Source organism: Pseudochaenichthys georgianus, chromosome 7 (assembly GCF_902827115.2).
Source record: "Pseudochaenichthys georgianus chromosome 7, fPseGeo1.2, whole genome shotgun sequence".
In the NCBI taxonomy this organism is placed as follows: domain Eukaryota; kingdom Metazoa; phylum Chordata; class Actinopteri; order Perciformes; family Channichthyidae; genus Pseudochaenichthys; species Pseudochaenichthys georgianus.
In genome coordinates, this window is record NC_047509.1 from 25,010,237 (window position 1) to 25,026,629 (window position 16,393).

General features: G+C 42.4%; 1 protein-coding gene across 2 annotated transcripts in view; it reads left to right on the plus strand.

Moving 5' to 3' along the window:
- Positions 1-16,393, plus strand: part of prdm2a (PR domain containing 2, with ZNF domain a) — a 274,473-nt gene that overhangs the window by 76,022 nt on the left and 182,058 nt on the right. For both annotated transcript variants that reach the window (XM_034086888.1, XM_034086889.1), the window contains exon 4: positions 15,791-15,948. In XM_034086888.1, coding sequence (XP_033942779.1) covers positions 15,791-15,948 — 158 coding nt within the window. The remainder of the gene's footprint in view (positions 1-15,790; positions 15,949-16,393) is intronic.

A 16,393-nucleotide genomic window follows, 5' to 3' on the forward strand; every position in this document is an offset into this window, starting at 1 on the left:
CACATACTCGGGTGGGTTGGGTGATTAGCTGGCTGAAGCCGTGCAGATCACAAATCCTACTGAAGGACTTGAAGACGGACGTGTCTTTACGTTGCATATCCGTGTTCCAGTCTCCAACAATAATTGTCTCTACACCCCCCACGTCAGCCAAACACCCATCTAATGTATCATAAAAGTCACTCTGTTCCGGTGGTCTATAGATTGTCCCGACTATTACAGATTTAGCATTGTCAAAAATAATTTCAACCCACACAGATTCAATATTTTCATGATGCAGGTCAGTACGGTTTTTGAAATTGGTGTCTTTATGTATGTACATGCAGACACCACCTCCATTCACGTTCCTGTCCCTTCTCACTACAAGATAATCTTCAATTTCAATCTCTGAATTTGTAATGGAATTGTCCAATTTGGTCTCAGAAAAGCATAATATGCTTGCCTTACCGTTCATGAATAGCTGCCTGAGTTCAGCCAGTTTGTGTCTCAGGCTGTTAGTGTTCAGATGAAAAATATGTAGTCCATTTTTGTTGCTTAAATGCACAATGTCGTCAGCTTGCAGATATTTGTCTTTGTCCGTTACAGCAACCGGCTTGCGGCCTGCCCAGGGCTCGAGCTTAAGGACGTCCCGTCGTCCCGGGGCCGAAAAAAATAGTGTCGGGGAGGATACAAAATAATTTTGGGACGAATTTGGGACGAGAGTTAAAATAAAAATATCCTGCTAACTCTACTACAAACGGCGATGAAAATGAAACCGACTGCACGTTTTGTGTAGCACACAGATATTAAACCTCCTTATTACATGGCTTAGTTGAATACTCGATTCTGATTGGTCAATTCAGAACACGTGACACGTTGTTAATACCGAACAGACAGACCGCTGTCAAGGACTTATTGACCGTTGTTAAGGACGCTCACATCTTCAGAAAGAAGTCCGGTCGATTGAACTGTATACAGTTGGGCCGAAAAGCAAACTGCATGCAGTTTGCTTTTGGAACTGGGACAAGAAAAACAGCGGAGAAGTAACGGGGCAGAAACCCTCCTTTTTACGCAGCGGTCCAGACATAGACATCAAACGGCGACACATATTCACTTGCCAGTTACTTTGTCATTAGGGCAGGGATATCTAGATACTTTCCAATGTTTGACATCATGAATTGTGCTACTTTTAAAGCAAGGAGCGATGTTTTCAAATCTTTTTCAAAGCTCCTCAAAAACGCAAGCAGGTCCTACCGTTGGCTTTTCAAACTGACAAGAGACGCTCTCACTGTTTTTCAAATGTAACAGTTTGAAAAGCAAGCAAACTGTCTGATTGTCTTTAGTTTTCCGCTGTCGTGTGATAGCAACATGGAGGATTTTAACATTCATTTTAATATATTTGGAGAGCACAGTAATTTGGAGTAATAGTTAGTGGCTGATGAGTCCCCAGTGAAGAAAAGAAAAAGACAAGAGGGACAAGAAAACAGCGGAGAAGTAACGGGCAGAAACCCTCCTTTTTACGCAGCGGTCCAGACATATACATCAAATGGCAAAACATACAGTGTGCAGTTACTTTGGCATCAGGGCAGGGATATCGAGATACTTTCCAAGGTTTGACATCATGAATTGTGCTACTTTTAAAGCAAGCAGCGATGTTTTCAAATCTGTAATCAGAAAGCTCCTCAAAAACGCTATCGAAGCAGTTCCTGCCGTTGCTACGTTAGTTCAAACAGTAACATCGGACTATTTTTCTTCGCGGATGCATGTCAATTTAAATCAATACATACAACTATTTTTTAAATCAATAAAATCATTTTCTAAATCCATAAAAGCATTTCAATTAATATTGGGAGTCATAACGTTACTTTGTTGAGAATGTGGCCATGTAATAAGCGGGATAATGTGCAGCGACTTGGTCATTATGGGGAAAAGAACACCTTCATGCCGATCTAGATCCCTCCGCTTCGCGTCGGGCTCCTGATCAGCCTGTCGGTGTTCTTTTCCCCATAATGACCGCGTCGCAGCACATTATCCCTTACTTGTCAACATAAACACACACGCACAAAACATTTAGCAACCCGCGAAATACACACACATGTAGCCACTGCTGTGCCGCTGGCTGTCAGCCAGCCGCCCAGCTGGCTGTGCCCACAAATTCCTGGTCCGCAAATTCGCGCTCTCTATGGTCTAGCCCAGTGGTTCCCAAACGGTGTGCCGCGGCACACTGGTGTGCCGTGAGCCAAGTCCGGGTGTGCCGTGGGATTTTGTGACAACCATACGTTATTATTGCAATATACAACTACACAAAAATAATAATTTTTTAATTTACTATATCAGTACTTTGTAGGTTTATATGTACGGAATCTGCGCGACTTGCGCGTCCACATCTCGACGTGCAGTGCTGCATACACATGGCTGAGTCAGCGATAACTCTCGAGGGGTGGAGGTATGCCCATTATTTTGAGTTCATCCGAAGAATAGACAGGAATGTGACGGTGAGGTGCAAACTGTGTCCAGGCCAGAAGCTGTTATCCACTGCTGTAAACACCACGTCAAACCTCAACAAGCAGCTGCAAAGAACACATGCTAAGGTGGAGCTACCGCACAGCTATTTGTTGTTTGTTTATATCACAGTCTGTTCTTCTTCTCTGTCTTCCGGTTGTTGCCTGTTTTGAATGACGAATACACACTACCGCCGCCTGCTGGTAAGGAGAGTTATTGCCACTCACGCATGCGCAGTTCGTACGTGCTCGGCTGAAGTCTTTGTGGTGTCTGGTTCCAGTGCAACACATGGCCAACACGCAGGAGAACACGCCGACGCAACAGAGTGAGCAGAGATAGACTGCGCAAAATATACAGATAGCAGGAGACAGAGGACAGCCATGGTCAGATAGGAAAACATTCAGGATCTGGATCAGTCTTATGACAATGGAAACTGAACTAAAGAGAACATTTGAAACTTTAGCAGTCTGCGTGATCTGCCTGCAGGAAGGGGCGGGCCGGCCCTGCGAGTAAAGTAACGAGTAAAGTAACGAGTTACTTTATGTAGAGAGTAACGAAGTAGTGTAATATATTACTTTTTTTAAAGTAATATGTAATATATTACTTTTTTTAAAGTAATATGTAATATATTACTTTTTTAAAGTAATATGTAATATATTACTTTTTTTTAGTAACGACCCCATCTCTGCTGAAATGTTACATTTTATAATTTGTAGTTCAGGACCATGGACAATGCAGCTTCCTTGCATTGACAGTTCTCTGTGCTGAATTGCCTTTGTCTCATTTTTAATGTTGTGACCTGTCTGGTTTAAATGAGTGTGTTGCTGCTTTGAGGAAGCCTAATTTGATAACGTTTCAAATTAATTTCTGAAATATTTCGTTAATAAATATTTCACAAGTAATATAGTTGTCTTTGTCACATTTTATTTGGCATTAGTAAATAATTATGCACATTTACCGATATTTTACATGATATGAGTGATAACACGTGTTATAAGGGCTGTTTTGCACAATAGGTGTGCCTTGAGATTTTTACTTGTCCTTTGGTGTGCCTTGGGCACAAAAAGATTGGGAACCACTGGTCTAGCCAGATTAATATAATATGGCTCTGGGTCTAGCTATGTACTGAGTGTGTGTATTTCGCGGGTTGAGTGATGTACACTGACAATGGCATCCCGTGGAGGAATTCTGAAATGTTTTACCGTTACATCACAAAAACGCACAGCAGAACCAGACCCTGGAGCGCCGGCCTCTTTATTTACTTACTCCTCTTCATCCCCTATGAGTAATAAGGCTGAGATGAGAACCCTCCATCGTATTTAGTCCTTAGCAATATGCTGCGCCTCTCCCCATGTAGGGATGGGTACCGAGCCCCGGTATTAAACGGGCCCCGGGCCGGAATTATTAAAGACAGTGGTAACGTTAAACTCCGACGTTATCAGACTTTTTATCGGTACAGGAGACATTTAAAAAATATGTCATGTATTATTGCTACATACACATTATATTGCAGTTTTAGTTTCACCAACTCCGTTTCTAATATGCAATAAGACTAAAACATGCGTCTATGATGTATTTTCGAGCTTTCCAATCCAGATGAGATCTCTCTGTCCCGTCTATGTGCGAGGGGGCGGGGCAGTTTGTAAAGGTCTCCTGACTGTGTTACAGACTGTCATCCTGGTTAGTGGTTACTCTGGGTTCTGTCTTCAGGACACAGTGTTGGATTTTTTTTGATAATTGGATGGGACTTGATTGGATTCAATATTAGAGTAATTTTCTCGTTTGTGTGTTTGTTTAAATATATTTGGCCTTTGTTTATGTGATTGAATGATTTACTAAAATAAAAAGGTTGATGAATTATCATCTAATGATTTGTATGATGTTTTATTTATGTTAAAGGTCACTTTGAATGATTTTAACGAATGATAATGTAGAAGAAAAGAAAAAAAAAAATTCGGGACGGTCCACATTAATTTCGGGACGGCTTGGATTGTATTTCGGGACGGTTCCGGGAGGATGGGGAAAAAAGTTAGTCGAGAGCCCTGCATCCTGGTCGTACGACTGGGACGCTTACACATGAGGGAGTTTCAGCGCTGGGTGGCCGCCCTAAAACTCTCCGTAATGGCACTGCACCACTAGCTGCACCCAACTTTTCTAGTACGAGGTGTGCCCATGGGTGCTGTCCTTTCACGGAAAGTGGTCACCACGGACGCATGTCTGACAGGTTGGGGAGGTATTTATGAAGGTCGCCCGGTGAGGGGTCTCTGGAGCAGAGACCTCCAGCGGGCGCACATAAATTACCTGGAGCTGTTAGCGGTGTTTCTCACCCTAAGACGCTTTCTGCCTTTCCTCAGGGGACATCACGTCCTCGTGAGAACAGACAATACGACCACAATATCGTATATTAACCGCCAAGGGGGTTTGCGTTCTCTCCAGTTACACACACTGGCGTGCAAACTTATCCTATGGAGCGGTAGACGTCTCCTCTCTGAGAGCGACACACGTACCGGGAGTGATGAACCTCGGGGCAGATCTACTGTCCAGAGGTACACCACTTTATGCAGACTGGACTCGAAATCCAAGGATTGTGAGCCAGCTGTGGGTGCGTTACGGCAGAGCCGCGGTGGATCTGTTCGAAAGACAACGCTCAGGGTCAGCTGTTCTTTTCGATGCGTGATCTGAATGCACCGTTAGGCGTGGATGCACTCGCGCACGATTGGCCCCCGGGCCTTCTGTACGCGTTTCCACCCCTGGCTCTGATACCTCCAACTCTGGCCAGAGTGAGAGAGCAACGCCACACACTTATTCTGATAGCTCCACACTGGCCAGCTATGTACTGGCAAGCGGAGATATATCAGCTGCTGTGCGGGCAGCCATGGCAGCTCCCACTACGCAGGGACATATTGTCCCAAGCGGGGGGGGCGATCTTTCACCCACACCCAGAGCGCTTGGCTCTATGGGCCTGGCCCGTGAGTGGTACAATCTAAATCCAGTGTGACATGAAGCTGACCATGGCAGCTGCAAAGCGAGCCAGTGGCACTCATGCGTTATCTGTACAGTCTTCAGGCACTCGGTTCGCCCCAGGGCAAACAGAGTGTGGTTGAAGCCCAACCCTGCCTTTATTTTAAGGCGGTTGGTTCAGGTACCATATTTGACATTGAGGCATCCTCCCCGCCACTGTATTCCTCTGGGGAACAGCGGCCGGATTTGCCGTATCCAGCCCGTGCTTTATGCACGGACAGGGACAGATCAGGGGTGCTTCCTCATAATGACCAAGCCCCTTGTGTCCTGGGCTATCCCTTATAAGGGCAAGCCTGTTACTAAGCAACGGCTCTCCCACTGTTTGGGGAAGCAATTGCTGTGGGGCCCTTACGAGTCAGAGTTCGCAGGCACCCTCGGGTTCGCAAGTTCTTTTGAGGGTCTGGCTGCATATTGGGTTCTGTCCAGGATGTCTCCCATCCAAGACATTGGTGCAAGCGACGAGCTGGTGCAAGCGGCGAGCTGGTGCAAGCGGCGAGCTGGTACTCGCTGCTCACTTTTGTCCGCCTTTTTAACAGTCTGGACGTTCTACTCCCAGTTTGACTCAAGCAGTGCTGGGCACCTGGTTGAGTCGGAGCCCTACCTGTTAAAGTTCTGGTCGGTTTGGTGATTTTCGAGATAAGCTCGTCTGGCAATACGGGAGCTACAATTTCCCATAGTGAGACATCGAACGGAGTGTTATGAATGAGAACTATAGGTTACTTACGTAACCCCAGTCTCAGAGTAACATGAAGTGAGATGTCTCACCAGACGGCCCTCCTTGCTATAGTGAAGCGAGAAGAGGTGCTTATTTTGAATGACGCATGCGTCGTGGCGCAAGCTACTTATAGGGGGTGAATTCCCTGACGCTGACGTCAAGATCACCAGCCAATCAGGATTGGCGTAATGAGATTGATGCTTCTGTTTGCTCCGCGATGAGGCGCATCCCATAGTGAGACATCTCACTTCATGTTACTCTGAGGCCTGGGGTTACGTAAGTAACCTATAGTTTCTCATGCAGCGCGCTAAACAGTGGGCGGGGCAGCCGGGGCTTCAGGTGATTATGCAGCAGCTGATCTGATCTCTCTCTCTCGCATCCGGTAAACACGCGTTTATGTCCATATCGATCAGATCCAGCTCTCCTGATCGGCCTTTATAGAGAGCACAGATCAAACTATTATGAGTGAATATCGGCCGTTAATGAACGGCGGCCAATCGATCGGAGCATCGGACATGGCATCGGCAGGTTTGGTATTTACCGCTTTTTATTACATTTTACCAGCTAAAAACCGGTAATTACCGGCTAACGGAAACCCTGGTGTACAGAGGCTTTGGATAATTAACTTTTGGAAGAAAATAAGTTCATTGAATTTTAAGTTTAGTGAGTACATTATCGATATAACGTTAATTCTTGATGAATGATGAAAGGTTACTTAAACATTTTTTTCTTAAAAATAGTTTGGGCCCCCATGGTGAGGGTGTTAGGGGTGGCCAGGTTTCAGCTGGGGGCCACGGCCACCCCCCAGCTCCGCCACTGTGACCAACACCTTCGCCACTGAAAACACTCTCATGAATATTACATACATACATACAAGGGAAATGGAGGAGAGTTTGAGTGAGAGTAGTTTTTTTTTCAGTTTTATCTTTATTTATTTTATTTATTTAATAGTTTATTTGGCAGGGACAATGCACAGTAATGACCACTTAAAACATTCAAATGTATCAAGCGTAACAGTGCCAGATTTAGCTTTGAGCTCATTTCCATCCGCAGTCCCTCACATAAAATATTTAAGAAAATTACATTTTACAAACATAGCAAAAACAAAATACATGATATGCAAAAAGTGCAAAAGAGCAAGAGCAGCATACAGTACACGAGTATTTACCACATGGCAGTACAATATAGCAGTTACGACATATAAGGTGTCGTAGCGTATTTTTTTAAACCATACGAATATATATGGCCAGTTTCTCTAGTCTGACTCCAATTTTCTTTCATTTGCAGTAATGTTTTTGCTAATGCATTCAGCATTCCCCATTAACTGCTCATCCGTAGGTTCAGAGAAAGTGCATAATCCTGTTAAAGAGCGTCAAAGTCATTTCACAGTCAGAGATTTTTTGTCTTTAAAATTCACACCGTGCTGCAGAGAGAAAAATTGAAGCGCCACATGCAATTATCCTCCCCGGCGTGGATCAGAGATGTTTGCGGGGAGCTCGGGAGTTCAACTTTGAACTTTAGTTTGAGTTGTTCGAACCGGGTATCCATATTTAATCATCATAGTCAGGCAGATTTACCAAACAAATGAAAGTATGTTGTTACAGCAAACACAGGCAAAGCCTCTAGATGCGTGGCCTAGATCCAAACTTTGACAGCATCGACAAAGACAGTTCTTATAGTTCAGAGAAGCGCTGAGAACTGCACTCTCCAGGCCACCCAGTGTCTATAAAAATACTCCACAAAATCTTCTCAAGGCATAAAAGCCAGACTGTTTTTGAGTCATATCAGTTTCAATTTAGCTAGACTACCACTGTGGCGTGAGTTGAATCCTTCCTGTTGGTGCAGAGCTTTGCGTCGGCTGTGACCAAAATCAAAATTGTCCAGAGACAACAAAGAATTAGACGCAACGCTTTTCCTTTTAACTCAAGAGGCCTGAGTGTATTTACGAGGCTACATTATTAAGAGAGGATGTTTAAATAAGATTAGCCCAATTACGTTGAGGCTGCGGCCCCTTTGTGCCAACACATCAGACACTTTTTTGTTTGTTTATTATTCTATCTTTCGTGCTAAAATAGAGTACAAGCTCAAGCTGCTCTGTAATCCAGTCAACAATGGAACATGTTGTTACAACTGCAGCAGAAAAACACAAGAATGAGGGCAGAGAGAATAGGAGAGCATGTAGAGCTCAGCAAAAATAGAAGGGAAAATCGAGGAGGATGCATTCTCTGCTGGAGGGAGGAATAGACAGATATGGTGAGCCAGTGCTGTATTTTTCTATCACAGCAAACACACAAACATAAGAACTCCCGCATACATACACGTAAACAAACCATCCAGGAAACCACATCCCAGTCCTGCTTCTCTCCCTTTTATTCCGCCCTTTACAGCGGTAACAGATACGATTAGTGGAGTTTAATGAGCTCTGCAGAGATGAGTGTTGCTGGCTGCTCTCTGCTTCACGGCTACAGAACCCCCGGAGTTCAGCTCCTCTGATCCACTGATGTGTGTTCCTGTTCTCTGCCTCTTTATCAGCAGCATGCAAATCCTCTGCTGGGACTGGAGGTGGGAGTTTCGGTTGCATGATGTGCAGTTGTGTACAAACATGCATAATGGTGTATGTGCAACGTCTTTATGGTGTTAACGTGGTGTGTGATTTATATTTGGGATTTATAGTACACAGTGTTCTACTCTATGCCGTGCCACAAGCAAGAAAGGGCTGCAATTGATGATTACGTATTTCTTTATTTTTTTTAAAGGGTAGTTGTGGTTAGGGTTACGTCTATGATTAGTCCAAATAAAATGAGGCCAAAACATGCCCGAAAAATGCCCATCACTAGCCAAATATTACGTGCTCAGATTCAAAGAAATCCTCACAAACAGAAGATAATAAACATATTTTCTCAGTTAAAGTCTGAAACAATTAATCGGTTGTATAAATGTAATAATTGGACTGTCAGCATGCGCTTCTTAATGTCTTTAACGGGTCAGAATATAGTATATCCCTCCTGAAACGGTAACCTTGATGCCAGGTGGTCAAGTTAAGATTAGCTCAAATCAACAACTGTCGACAAAAGTCTTAATCAGGAATAGTAGCAATTTCAATGATCAGTGGTGCGTGAGGTCTGTTCTTGCTAAAATATGTTTTATCTTTTTCATTCATTTGATCTATGAATCCGTTTTCTTGCATATTTTATGACGATGCTTATTGTGCCTCTTCTTCAGTGAAGGTTTTCTTTTGATGGCTCACAAGTCTTGACACTCAAAACCCACAGAGAACTTCTTTAAACACGTCGAACATCATCACACATCAAGTGCTGAGCCGTTATAACATCATCTAAGGCTGAAAGATAATATGCTGAAAGAATCCTCTTATAAGTGTTAAACATCACGTTCCTATCAGGTCATATATTATCACTCTGACAGACTCATACTAGATATACATGTAATGATTGGTTGGTTCTCTTTGCTCTTTATCTTTTAAGATGTGAGGCTTTGATGGAGTTGCCTTCATTTCACAGAGTATTTAATTCAAATGCATGTGCTGTAAACAAACTCGGACTACTTCAGTTCACAGGCATTCAGATTAACAATATGCCAATACTGCCAGGGGGCAGTGTTGTATAGCAGTTTTGGATGCTGCATCTCCTCAGTCAACATCTATGGCATACATTTACGTCTGATTCTTTTTAAACTCATCCGTAGTCAGTTTTAATTTGCATCATTTGATTATCATTGATAAATATTTGATTTATATGTTTCTTTCCTGTCTTCTTTTCTTCATTCATGGGCCTGCAACAGCTTCAGTCTTTGTCAATACAAGTTAGATGTTATGTTATCATCACTTTTTTTGTTTTAGAGTTTATTTGACACTGTTTTTGTTGCAGTAATTCAGAGACTAGAGTTTGCCTTAAATAACAATAATGTTAAGATTATTTTAGAGGTGCAGACTGTGCTCTATAATGCGCACACTAAACCACATGCATGGCTTCCTGTGAAGCACGAGAGGAACTAGTTGCATTAATAATATTACCCCAAAAGGAATAGTCCCGCCTAGGGCTGCACGATTTGGGGAAATAATCGAATTGTGATTTTTCTGACAGATATTGCGATTGCCATTCGATTTGCGATATTTGTTTTTAAGCGACCCAATGGAAGTTTATTGTAAAATGCGGCCATAGCTCCGGCTAGGAAGGTCGTATCAACGTGCTCCCGTCTCTAGCACCCCCGCAGCCCGAGCTACGAGTGAAAGAACTAAACTTACATGAAACTTCCGTTGGGTTGCTTTAAAGTCAAGCTTCAGTTTAAGAATCACCCTGTAATAGAAACATGTGATGGAGCATTACTAACCTGACTCAGATGGTTTGTTAGGGTTAAACCATCTAGGAAAGCTCCATTGGAAGCCATTTGGAAAAGTATTTCAAAAATACTTGGCAGGTGATTGGATCAATCTGTCTATCACCTACTATCATGGGCCACTTCTGATTGGTTAACAACGGCTGATACATTTGGAGCACAGCACTTCTGATTGGTATGGATGACTGACACACAAGAAGAACAAAAACGGAAAACACGCAGGCTTTGAGATTTGATAATGGCATCATTTAAAATCATGATTTCGATTTAAAATCGATTAATCGTTCAGCCCTAGTCCCACCTGAAATTAACCCAATAATGTGGCATAGATACATTAATGCAATCTGAGTATCATTACATAATGTTGATTTAAAAAAAATACATAAAAAAACTATACATCATCGAGAAAGCATACAGTAATGTCAGTTTGATGTTTTTTCAGTAACATTTTGGTTTTTGAAGAGGTCCAATACTCAGCCCAACCATTATTCATCACCTGGCCTATCAATTGTCATCACTGACTTCAGACTGTTTTATCTGACTTTATCAGAGCTCCATCAACCCCTCAGAACTTCAAATGCTGCTGGAGCTTTGATACCTCAACACTGTTCTTTCCCATCCACTTGGCCCGTAGGTGAATTAGTGCCAGAATCAAATTCTAAATAATACATTAAAATAGGGATTTTATGATAATGTTATTCACATTCTGAAGTGAAATACCGACTATGTTCTAAAACAGGGATTACAATTGATAGAATTACACAACTGCACATGATTGAACATTACGCCATCACTTTATATGCAGATTTGCAAAGTGACAGTTTTCGATAGCGAAGAAGAAGTTGGCTCCCCCAAGTTCAATAAAGAACTCTATGGATTCTTTCACAGCTCAGTGAATAGCAGCAAACGCAAGTCTGACATCAGAACCCTCAGAACTGAATTTTGGCTCGTCACCTACCATATTTCGTGACATTTCTCCAAGATTTCATGTGTGCTGTGAAGAATTCCCATGAAATAAGCCCCTTTTATCTCGACATAAGCCTGACTTTCTGCACCCTATTCTATTAGGTTTACTGCATACATTTTTTCATAAATGTTTCATCGGTAGTGATCTTATTTCGGCTGGTACCCAAAGTTGTCCCTACAGAGCAGATAAAGCCTGACAGGGCATCTCTGTGGCCTCTCATCCTCGTTGTTCAGCTCCATAGGAGGACTTGTGAGGCACTTTGTAATGTGTCTATGCAGGCGAGACACCATGGAAAGAAAAACAATGACAGAAAGAAGACAAAGTGAAGTAACAGTGGAGGGCTCAGCAACTACTGCAATTTTAGCTTTCTGTTTCTTTAGCACATTCATCCCTGCCTCTCAGATTTTATGTTTGCTGAAGGCGAGCTGTGGGGAGAATCTATTTCAGTTTGCACAAGGAGACTGCTGAGACACGGGGATGTGTCTCTCGCAGGTTCATAGTTTGTCTGAGAAAAGATGCGTGATGTATTTGATTGCTTTTTGTTAATGTGAATGCGCAATGATTACGATTTTTGCGACTGGACAGTCAATATTCGAAGAACATATTGTGTGTGTGTGTGTGTCTTTCATAATCAATGGCTCTGCATTTTAATCTTATTAATGATGTTTACATATTCTATGTAATTAATGTTAATTTAATTGACCCTGTCAGAGAGGGGGTTATTTTACAATGTATATTATTGAGTTTAAGGTTTACCGTGCTTTTGAACTGGACTGTATAATATTGAGAGTGGGGCTACAGTTTCCGATTACTTTCTTGAATATTTCCTTCATTGTTTGTAGCCTTTATTTAACCAGGTGAAAGCCCCTTGAGATCAACATATCTCTTTTTCAAGGGTGACCTGCAGGACATTAGTTACACATGTAACATAAAAACAACAGAACAACAATAAGGATGACATACAACATAATGTACAGGGTACAGTTTACAAACTCTATTTACTGTACACTGACAGGTACCATGAGTATCAAACAGCATGTCACCCAGCCGAGTTTTAAAATGATGCAGGGGAATCAAAGTGCTCAGTTTTAAACATGTTTGCAGACTGTTCCAATTTAGTGGAGCTGCACAACTACAAGCTTTCTTCCCTAAGACAGTCCTAGCACTTGGCACATTTAATAAAACAACATCATGAGATCTCAGGCAATACGTACTTTCAATTCATCGAGAGATCAGAGAGCAGATATAAAAAGGTAGTTTACCCAACATGGCTTTATAGATGAACATTTACCAATGACTGAGCCTCCATACAGTTAGTGAAGGCAGACCTGCCTTAGCATACAGGGTACAGTGATGAGTAAGTGCTTTACAGTTAGTAACAAATCTCAGGGCACTGTGATAGGCGGCATCTAACTTTTCCAGGCAATGGGCAGGTGCATTCATATAGATCAAATCCCCATAGTCCAGCACAGGTAAAAAGGTCACAGTGACTAGCCTTTTCCTGGCTTCAAAAGAGAAACAGGACTTGTTCCTGTAGAAGAAACCTAGTCTAACCCTCAGCTTTTTAAGCAGATTAATTACCTGAAGTTTAAAAGTAAGACAATCATCAAGCCAGATACCTAGGTATTTATAACGGGTAACCACTTTGAGTACTTGTCCTTGCATAGTAACAATATCCAAAGCAGTGTCTGTAGTCTTTTTAGCTTTAGAAAAGAGCATTACCTTGGTTTTATCAACATTTAAAAGAAGCTTTAGTTCAGAGAGCTGAGTCTGAATAATGTTAAAAACAGCCTGTAATTTAACACCAACCTCCTTAATGGAGGGACCTGCACAGTACATCACGGTATCATCCACATACAAATGTAAAGTAGCTTCATCCACATTTTCACCTAAACTGTTGATGTAGATGGAGAATAAAAGTGGACCTAAAACAGAACCTTGAGGAACTACTGAGTAGCCTCTGCTTCAAAATGCGATGATCGACGGTGTCAAACGCTTTGGAAAGGTCAATAAACAGAGCTGCACAACTCTGCTTAGTATCTAAAATACTAGTAATGTCATTCACCACTTTCATTGTGGCAGTGATGGTGCTATGTTGCTTTCTGAAGCCTGACTGATGTTTAGACAGGATATCATTTGTACATAAAAACTCCTTTACCTGTTCACTCACTAGGCGTTCGAGCACCTACGCCAGAACTGACAATTTTGAGATTGGCCTATAGTTATTTAAAATAGTTGCCTCCCCTCCTTTTAGCAAAGGCAAGACATAATCAGACTTCCATACTTTTGGAATTGCATTTGTGCTGAGGGAGAGGTTAAAAAGAGTAGTAAGAGGAAGAGCAATAAAATCTGCAGCTATCTTTAAAAAGAAAGGTTCTACGTTGTCCGGGCCAGCCGGTTTCTTAGGATCTAGCTTAGATAAGGCTTCATGAACATTGTTTGGTCTATAAAAATGTCAAGAGCATGAACAATGCCATCTCCGTTTCGCAAAGACCAAGACGAGGTCTTTAAAACTCTTATTTTGCTTGACTAGAATAATATTTTGAAAGGGGATACTGTAGAAGCAAATATTTACATTTCAGAAGTGAGCTGCACTTTTGGTATTTGTACTTAAAAACATGTCTTTAACAGATGCCGATTTATTTTTATGTTGATCAACTTATTGATTAATAGACTAATTGTTTAAGCTGTAGGTGTTTTTTTTCGTTTTGGCAACCCCATTTACAAACACAAGAAGGGAGAATGATCAAAAACCCATGATTAAAATGACAGTTTGTTATTCAGAAGGGCCTGCATGTTAATGGTTTGGACAGTAGAGGGCACTAAGAGTCAGCGTCTGAACTAACATCTGCCAAAGCTTGAGGGAAGCAGTGAAAAGGCTTCACACAGAGCTGCTGATGTGCACCTGTGTGGTTACCACACATAGGTACATTATACAGGAAGGTAGCAGGAAGAGAATATGTGACCTTTTGCCTTTTGGAATCCACCACATAAACATGTCGGAACAAACCCCAGCTTGAGGTGATGCGCTGTATGAGAGAGGTGGCTGGAGTGTCTGTGAACCCGGCGCTCACGTATTCAAACATCTGACGGCTGCTCCAATCTCACTGCCAGGGGACACGCTCTGCCTCTTCACCCCCCCTCTTTCCCCTCTTATCTCTGCCGCCTTCGGTGGCGACTTGTCAAATTTCCTCCTCAAAGCTTGTTAGCTCGGAAATGTCAGCCACGGTTAAAGATTTTTATTTTGGTTATGTAATGCATTAATCTATGCGCTTGCTCTTTTTTTCTCCGTGTGTGAAAGAGGCTTTATATTTACATCCTGAAAAGACCCTATCCAGATTCTTGGCCTAAACTCATCCTACTCAGTATGGACTTAGCAGGTTGGATATATTTTAATTTGCCGGAAATGTGCCAGGGCATTGCTTCAGCAGAACATGAGATTTAATGTTTGAGAGTCTGTATCAGGTGGCCTCTTCATCACGGCACCTTTGACTCCCTTTATAAGTGTGACATTTTAGCAAAGTTTAAACACTGGAGAGATGGATAATGACACATTGGGGGTTTGTATAGCCGCTCATGAAAAATACAACAGAGATATTTATGCTAAAAAGGCACAAAAATATGGAAATGGCTTTTTCTCACACTCTTTCCTTTTCCGCCATGTGGGTGGCCTCGGAAATAGTTGTGGTGACCTTTCAGAGGCTAAGGGGGATTAATGGTAAATGGATTGAGGAAGTGTGTGTGTGTGTGAGTGTGAGAAGGAGGAAATACAGTGGGGCTAGCTATTTTTTTATGTGGAAGCCCGGAGAGGAAACCTGAAAGGAGAGGTTTGCCAGGGACACACAAGAGCAAGGAAACAAAAACAGGATGGCTCTCAGGCCGACACGGAACATTCTGGACCAGAAAGGGCGTTGACAGAGAAATCAGTGTGACAGTCGGAAACCTCGTTCTCCCAATGTTATCTCTGCTGTTCCTGCTCAGAGAGAGCCAATACATCCACAAAGGAAGAGGAGATATGACTGTGTGTGTGTGCGTGTGTGTGTTTTTAATGGCGCTCTGGTATTTAAAGCATTTTATGATGCACTTAAGCCTGCCTGCACTAATAGCAACAGCATAAAAAAAGCTATAATTTCAGTTTTTTAACCGTTTTTTGTAATGCCAGTTAAATTCTATAGATTCATGACTGATGTTTAATCATGTCAAAATCCAAATGCTCTGAATGATAACTGGCTTTTGTTTTGTGTGTCCCCTTCTAGCCGTGCAGTCTCTGAACAGCATTAATGACCAGATTGCAAGCTTCATTGTGACTGGACCCAAGCCTGTGGAGCCGGACCAGCCTGTGTTCGCTCCTCCTGAGAAGGAGCCGCTGCAGAAGTCCATGACGCTGATGAGGCACCTCCTCGTGGACGCACAGGTACAAGAAACCAGACATGTGTTTGCATTAGAAGAGGGAAAGGGGAGCTAAAGAAAGAGAGACTCATCAATGACACAATAGTTGTTGGATATAGGTTGGGGGAAATGTATAACATCAAACTTTGTCAATACTTTGCATCATATGCCCCTTTAAGACACTCAACAGAATCAGTTACTTTAAAGGGGACCTATCATGCAAAATGCACTTTTTGATGTCTTTTATACATACATATGTGTCCCCGGCGTGTCGGGGAACTCACAAAGTGTCAGAAAATAAATTCCTCTCTCTTTTACTCCTTGCACAAATCTCTGAAAACGGGGCTACAACGAGCTGATCCAGATTTGCCATCCAATATGACATTATTTACGTCATATCGGATGGCACCCACGTGGTGGACCCACGGCCCTATCAGAAACTCACAATCAGAATCAATGCCCGACGTAAT